The following is an 8,049-nucleotide window of genomic DNA, read 5'->3' on the forward strand; positions in this document are numbered from 1 at the left end:
ATCTATCCACTTGTAGATCAATGTTTGCCTTCACTGACAACACAGTACTGTATGTACAAAAGGGTTCATTCATGTTTGTTTTCTGCACCTCCTGTGTACTTCTCTATGTCTTCTTCTTTCTGAGGAGTTACTTTACCTCTCTAATCTTGATATCCTCATCTGTAAAATGGTCTTATTTTAGTTCCTACCTCACATGTCAGTGAGGAGTAATGAAAGAAAATAGGCACACCTAGCTAGTACCTGGACACAGAGATGATGGTGTGTGCCCTCCCAGGAGCAGAACAGGGGAGGGAAGCTGTGTGGGTGGGTCAGTCTCTAAGAAGAGGGAGGTGTGAGAGGGGCCCTGAGGAGGGGACAGGCTTACGTAAGGGATAGAAGGAGCAAAGAGGAAGGCAGATAGGCAGGAACAAATGCAGAGATAGGTGTGTCCCACTAAGTGTGGGACAGAGGAAATGAAGGGACGGATATTAGAATGGTGGGTTTGGACCACTATGGAGAGTGCTCAGCAGAGTCAGGTAAGGCCCCTGGAGCTTCTCTCATAGGCAGTGGGAAGGGTGAATGTATGTTTCTGAGAATCAGAAAACTTTGGCCCCAGTCTTGAGGAAGATCTAACTGGCAGTGACGTGTAGTGGACATAGCCGTGATCTGGATGAGAGGTGCTCCAACAGTGATGGCAGTGAGTTCTCTATGGGAAGGTCCGTTTTAAAGGTGATAAGTTTTAAACCCTGTTGAAGAGGGATTGGTAATGGAGGCAGGCTTTGGAGAAAGGATTAGTTTCTTTTTGCACACATGGGTTTGTTAGGCAGGTAGTTGAAAGTGCAGCTGGAGAGAAGTTGGGCATCATTTGAAGTGGAAAGGGAGAAAGGGTCTGTGAATGAAGTTGGAGCGGTGTTTCTAGGCAGGAGCGGATGAAGTGACCAAACAGGTGAGGTTGGAAATGTAGAAGAGAAGGAGGTCAGGTGATGGAGTGTGGCCCCTGAGGAGGCTCAGGAATGCCGTGCCAGCTGGCCCTAGGGTGAAGAAGACGGCGTTCCATGTTCAGCTCTGAGTGAGATGGAAGTGAGGGAGGTGATGGGAAACAGGTTGGAGCGGAAAGGAAGCCTCCTTGGCCAGTGCAGCTGTGTCTGTGAGTGCCTGTGTATGTGCTGGTGCCCTCACACAAGGTGGGTGGTTGGAGAGGGGAGAGGACGACTTGAAAAATGCAATGCATTGTATTTTATCGGGAGTCTGTTTGGAATCCTGCTTCTGCCAATTTGTGTGACCTTGGACAAATTATTTAGCCCCTCCATACCTTTACAATAATAGCACCTCCTTCATCAAATGTTGTGAGGATTAATTGAGTTAATACATGAAGAGCATTTAGAACACAACGTTGAATATAGTAAGGGCCTTTGGGTCCTGCTGGCGTGGGGCTGCTTCTTTAGACAAGATGATTTTTTGGGAAGCAAACAGAAAGCTTTGAGTCAAGCCCAAACTTCTAAGCACAAAGGAACCTCAGGTGTTTTTAACTTTTTTTTTTTTTTTTTCCACGGTGTTTGGATTCGGCTGAGGTCCCACACGGTTGGAAGCCATTAACAGTAATTCCTTGCGTTTGTGTAATGCTGTCTCCTTTACTAAGTGCTTCAACCTCTAGTCCCTCATATGATCTCACTCAACCTGTGAGAGAGAGATTTTCTGCTTTCTTTTACAGGTAGGAAACCTCCCCCTCAGCAAGGCTAAGGGCTGGGCTACGGGCCCACAAGAACCTTTATGGAGTCCCCTGAGCACTGAGGCTTTGAACCCATGGCTCTTGACCTCACTCCGTGCCCCTCTTTTCCACCGCATAGGTGGAAACAAAACTTGCTTTGAAATAAATGATGTGGGTTATAAAGGAATGGTCTTTGTGAAAAGGAACTAGACTTCATTGGGTCATATTTACTTGTCTTTATGAGGCCAAGTGCTGTTGTTATGTGCTGTCGAGTTGGACCCAACTCCTTAGGTTTCTGAGGCGGTATCACTAGGGAAGTAGGTTGCCCAACCTTCCCGAGGAGTGGCTGGTGGGTTCGAACCGCCAGCCTTCTGGTTAGCAGTCAGGTGCCTTAGGCACTACACTACCAGAGAGCCAAGTGCTAAGGAAAGGGAATTGAGACACCAGACACCCATCCTGTTTGTGAGCCACTGTGATGTGATGACTGGATTTTAGTCATTGTGAAGATGCCAGGTCCCCTAAAGCTCAAGACCTGCTTGCCTTGTAGGTCTGTGGAGAATCCTGAGTGGTCTTGGGAGGAGTCTTGCATTTAAATTACACATAAGCAGCTGCAGTTTCCTCCATCTCTCTACTCAGCCTCTGCCTTTTCATACTTTAGAGGATAATGACCCAGTTGTTGGAAACTCAGAGTAAAATGTTTTCCCTGTATCATAAGAGTAAGCAGAAGTTTTAGACTCACTGGGTTTATGGAAATAACAGTTATGAATCTCTTTATATAAAAATAGTGGTAGCATTTGCAACTTCTTCCCAAAAGTTTGTTCAATGCTTGTCATTTCCTTTTTTGTAAAGTTTCTCTCCCTTGTGGCCTAAACATATAACTTTTAAGGAGCCAAAAGTGGGGGTAAGTTATAACTTTTGTTTTAAAGTATCTGAAGAATGAATTCAGAGACAATTAAGAGACTCTTATCGTTCTTGCACATATACCCACCCCAATGTCCTGGTTTTTCATGGTTTTAGGGCTTCATTTTGGGGTTTGTATCTTGACCCTAAGGAACCCTGGTGGCACAGTGGTTAAGTGCTTGGCTATTAACAGAAAGGTTGAGGGTTCAAACACACTAACCCCTCTGTGGGAGAAAGATGTGGCAGTATGTTTCCATAAAGACCACAGTCTTGGAAACCCTGTGGGGCAGGTGTCTTGGCCCCGAGGACCAACACAGACTTAGCTCTTGGCACGTGTGTTGGTCTTGTGCTGCTGTCACTACCAGGAATCAGTATTCATGCTGTTGCTTCCATTAAGATTTTTTTGAATGGCATTGCCACTAGGCATCTTGGAGCCAAGGTTCCTTTCTCAATATCCTGCACTTCCCTGCTGGACAGACAATTGTAAACCAAGCCTTTCCCTAGCTGCTGGTTTCTGTGGCTTTGTGATGCAAAGGACGCAGTGGTGCGGGCCCTTTGGAGCCGGATGCTGACCCAATGATTCACACCGAACCTCACCCCCCATCCCCCCACTCTGCCTTCTGAATTTTCTGACAACCTTATGACTCTCACATGATGAATGAGTGGCTATTGTGAAATCTTTACATAAGCGATTTTTAGCATTTCTTTTAAGATCGCTTTGATAATTTTTCCTTAAAGTTGATACATTCCTTATTATCTACTTAAATGTCATGGACAAGGTGTTCATTCGTACTCCTCCTTCTTACTTAGGATTTGTTGATGTTATTGTTTTGTTCTTCATGTTACTGATGATGTACTGATATTAATCTAAATGTATGTGGAAATGTTCTTTTATTGTTTCTCAAAAACTCACTGCCATCAAGTCGGATCTGACTCATAGTGACCCCTCCTTGGGTTTCCAAGGCGATATCACTACAGAAGTAGATTGCCCAATCTTCCTTCCAAGGAGTGGCTGGTGGGTTTGAACCACCAACCTTCTGGTTAGCAGTCAGTTGCCTTAGGCACCACCACCTACACCACCAGGACTCCTTTTTATTGTTTAGAGCTCATTTATATAGTCTGTTGTGCAGATTTGCAAACTAGCACCTTATTAATTGCTAACTCACATACTATCTTGCTTATCTCTACATTATGATTCTTAGTGATCTTATGTGGAGCTGTAGTATCCTCGTATCAGCAAATAAAGTAGCAGAAAATTGGAATCATGTAAATAAATAACTTCCATTACGTACTATCTGACTTATTTGACAAGCCCAGTTTGTGTATTTGGTGTATTCTAATCAATATCTTTCAAAATGTTAAACTAATAAATGCCTCTTGCTGTCACTTCATTTTGAAGGTAACATTCGAGGGTTCTATAATTGTGCTTTGTGTGAAATTTTTTCATTGTTGGAAAGTTTTTTAGCATTGAGGCCCTGGTGACAGTTTTGTGTTGACTTTCTATAGGTGTTTTCCCAGTCCTGTGTTTGGTACGGAGAGTGTGGGATTGCATTTGGAGATAAGAGGTACAATTGCAGATATTCTGGGCCACCAAAACCGTTGCCAAAGGATGGGTATGACTTAGTACAGGTAAGTTCATTATCTGGGGCATTGGATATATAAAACACTAACCAAGAGATCCTCTATGAATATACCTTAAATATTATTACAAGATGAGGGTGCTTAAATCTTACTCCAAGCCCCTATCTGTAGTACACAATGTTGTTGTTGTTGTTGTTGTTATGTGCCATCGAGCCGGACCCGACTCATAGCGACCCCTCCTTGGGTTTCTGAGGCAGTATCACTACGGAAGTAGATTGCCCAACCTTCCTTCCAAGGAGTGGCTGGTGTGTTTGAACCGCCAGCCTTCTGGTTAGCAATAGCAGAGGAGATAACAGCATAACTCTAGAGGCTTAATTTTTCATGAACTGACCTTATATTTCATAATATTTCACAACAGCAGATTGCTGTTTATAGACTGACCTTGGTACCTCAAATGTTCTTTGCAGGTTTTGCAAAATGTATTAAAAGTTAGCTTAGTTCATAGATTTCAGAATTTAGATGGACTCAGCTGCTGAGTAGCTATGACTTCCTTCTCCTCTCTTCATTTTGGTGATTCCTCTGTTTTCTGTGGAGAATCTATGGATTATGGCTTGCTACCAAGGTTGTCTTTTTGTCATACCTGGTACACAGGGATATTAGAAAAGAACTGGAAATACCAAGATGAAGACACTGATTTTAGGGACTTACGTAAAATCAAGTTGACATAGTAGCAAATCTTCTGACCCTCTTACTGCTTACATCAAACTTATAAACGGCCTGGGTCTTTGCCTAGAGTGACTAATGGAAAGAGTAAATAGTACCAGGGTTGGACATAAACAAAAACCTAAGAAGATCTAACTGTTCCACTCTTATTCATTGCAAATACCTTTTTCAACAAAATAAGCAGCAACAAAATAATACATGGGGACCTCACCAGATGGAATAAACAGGAATCATATTGACTGTATTTATGGAAAGAGGCAGTGGAGAAGCTCAATATTGTCAGTCAGAACAAAGCCAGGGCTAACTGAAACAGACTATCAACAGCTCATATCCAAGTTCAAGTTGAAGCTGAAGAAAATTAGAAATGTCCATGAGAGCCAAAATATGACCTTGATTACATCCCACCTGAATTTAGAGACTATCTAAAGAATGTATTTGATGCATTGAACACTGGTGACTGAAGATCCAATAGGTTGTGGGATGACATCAAAAACATCAAACACGAAGAAAGCAAAAGATCATTAAAAAGACAGGGAAGAAAGAAAAGACTAAAATGGATGTCAGAAGAGACTCTGAAACTTGCTCTTGAACTAGAGTAGCTAAAGTGAATGGAAGAAATGATGAAATAAAAGAGCTCAACAGAAGATTTTAATTGGTGGCTCTAGAAGACAAGTAAAGTATTATAATGAAATGTGCAAAGAAGTGGAGTTAGAAAACTAAAAGGGAAGAACAGCTTGGCATTTCTCAAGCTGAAAGAACTGAAGAAAAAAATTCAGGCCTTGAGTTGCATGCAAAATATTGAATGATGCAGGAAGCATCGAAAGAAGATGGGAAGAACATACAGATGCACTGTACCAAAAAGAAACAGTTGACGTTCAGCCATTTCGGAAAGTAGCATATGATCAAGAACCAATGGTATTGAAGGAAGAAGTCCAAGCTGCACTGATGGCATTGGCAAAAAACAAGACTCCAGGAATTGACAGAATATCAACTGATATGTTTCAACAAATGAATGTAATGTTGGAAGCTCTCACTCTTCTCTCCCAAGAAATTTAGAAGACAGCTGCCTTGCCAAGTGACTGGAAGAGATCCATACTTGTGCCCATTCCAAAGAAAGGTGACCCAACAGAATGTGGAAATTATCAAGCAATTAATATCACACATAAGTAAAATTTTGCTGAAAATAATTCAGAAACAGTTACAGCAGTACATAGGCAGGAATTCAAGCCAGATTCAGAAGAGAATGTAGAAGAAGGGGTATCACTGTTGATGTGAGCTGGATCTTGACTGAAAGCAGAGAATACCAGAAAGATGTTCACCTGTATTTTATTGAGTATACAGAGACTTTCAACTGTGTAGATAGCAAATTATCCACCAGCCACTCCTTGGAAGGAAAGTTGGGCAATCTACGTCCATAGTGATACTGCCTCGGAAACCCAAGGAAGGGTTGCTATGAGTCGGATCCAACTTGACAGCAATGAGTTTTAGTTTTTTATTGTTAAGAATGGGAATTCTAGAACACTTAATTGTGCTCATGAGAAACCTGTACACAGACCAAGAGGCAGTCATTTGAACAGAACAGGGGAATACTGCATGGTTTAAAATCAGGGAAGATGTGTGATGTATGGAGTTGTATCTTTTTACCATATTATTCAATCTGTATGCTCAGCAAACAAGCCAAGAAGCTGGACTATATGAAGAAAAATGCAGCATCAGGATTGGAGGATACTAAAAGGGCATGGGGCAGCATCCTCTGACTACCTCTAACTTCACAAAAGGGAAGCAAAATCACCATCAGCAGCCCAAGGCTGATTGCTGTGAGGTCAGACATGCTGCCACCCTCCAACCTTTTTACCAATTCTGACACCAACCATCCTTCCCATGCTACTCTCTGTTTCTCTGCTGGGTTCAACAATTCATTGCAGTGGTCACACACAATTCACAGACAATACTCAGGATTAGGGGGTTTATTAAGGAAGTAACAGTTTACAAGTTCAGGTTCAGGAACACTCAGGATACAATTCTTTCATAAGTACAGTCTCCTCTTGGTCATGCCCAAAAGTCACACGTCTCTTTGGCTCTTGGCCTGGCCTCTGCCCTGCTCAGGTGAGCATTATAAAGCTCCTTTAGCTTTGCTGGTCTGTGTACCTAAATGTACCCCACTTCACCAGCAAGCCTCCTGCCCAAAGGCACTCAGCTTTCTCGCTCGGTAGTCCAGTGTGCCTGCCATTCTGTCTCATGCCAGTCTCTTGGTTCAGTTGCCTCTGTTGCTGTCATCTCTCTGCCAAGGAAGTCCAGCACAAGGATCTCAGGTCCAAGAGTGTGCTGTACTCCACCTCCAGCTATTCTTTCTTGATAGAGGTGAGATTTCCCCTTTCTGCTTCCAGGAGGGCTCCTTTCAAGCCTGGCAGAATGACAGAATTGACCAATCCCAACATAAGGATTCCATATACCTTATTTCCATGTCCCACCCCTACAAGGGCACCTTGTACCTTATTTACAGTACTAACAAGCCATCCAGTCCCCTTGGTGGGCCACAAGTAACTTACATTTGCATAATTCTCAGTAATCATGGGAGTCACAAAGACGATGGCTAGAAGAGCCATACCAAGTTATTCACTGCACCAGAGAGGAGAACTCTTTCACAACCTGCAGTATTCAGACGGCACCACCTTGCTTGTTGATAGCCAAGAGTACTTAAAGTGCTTACTGATGAAGATCAAAGACCACAGCCTTCAGATGGATTATACTTTCAACATAAAGAAAACAAAAGTCCTCACAATTGGACCAATGAGTAGCACCATGATAAACAGAGAAAAGATTGATGTTGTTAAGGATTTCATTTTACTTGGATCCACAGTGAACACCACAGTCATGGAAATAGCAGTCAAGGAATCAAATGGTGTATTGCTTTGAGCAAATCTGCTGCAAAAGACCTTTTTAAAGTGTTAAAGAGTAAAGTTATCACTTTGAAGATTAAGGTGCACCTGACCCACGCAATGGTATTTTCATTCACCTCCTATGAGTGCAAAAGCTGGACAATACCTATAAGTTTATGTGAGTGATCAGAATTCCCAGGTGTATAGTAGAGCTGACAAGGGGCAAGGTTATGGTCATTGCTTGGTCACAGCCAGCTACCCAGAGGGACTGAGTAGTTG

The 8,049-nt window shown here is 42.6% G+C and overlaps 1 protein-coding gene across 1 annotated transcript in view; it reads left to right on the top strand.

Annotated features, from left to right (window-relative positions):
- The first annotated feature begins 491 nt into the window (after window positions 1-491).
- Window positions 492-8,049, top strand: part of NPC1 (NPC intracellular cholesterol transporter 1) — a 62,471-nt gene continuing 54,913 nt past the window's right edge. Inside the window, exons 1-2 of the mRNA XM_042780250.1 lie at window positions 492-515; window positions 4,094-4,216. Of these exons, the coding sequence (XP_042636184.1) occupies window positions 492-515; window positions 4,094-4,216 (147 nt within the window). The remainder of the gene's footprint in view (window positions 516-4,093; window positions 4,217-8,049) is intronic.

The sequence above is a fragment of the Orycteropus afer genome, unplaced genomic scaffold (genome assembly GCF_000298275.1).
Source record: "Orycteropus afer afer isolate SDZICR_OR568_19922 unplaced genomic scaffold, OryAfe1.0 scaffold00030, whole genome shotgun sequence".
Taxonomy (NCBI): domain Eukaryota; kingdom Metazoa; phylum Chordata; class Mammalia; order Tubulidentata; family Orycteropodidae; genus Orycteropus; species Orycteropus afer.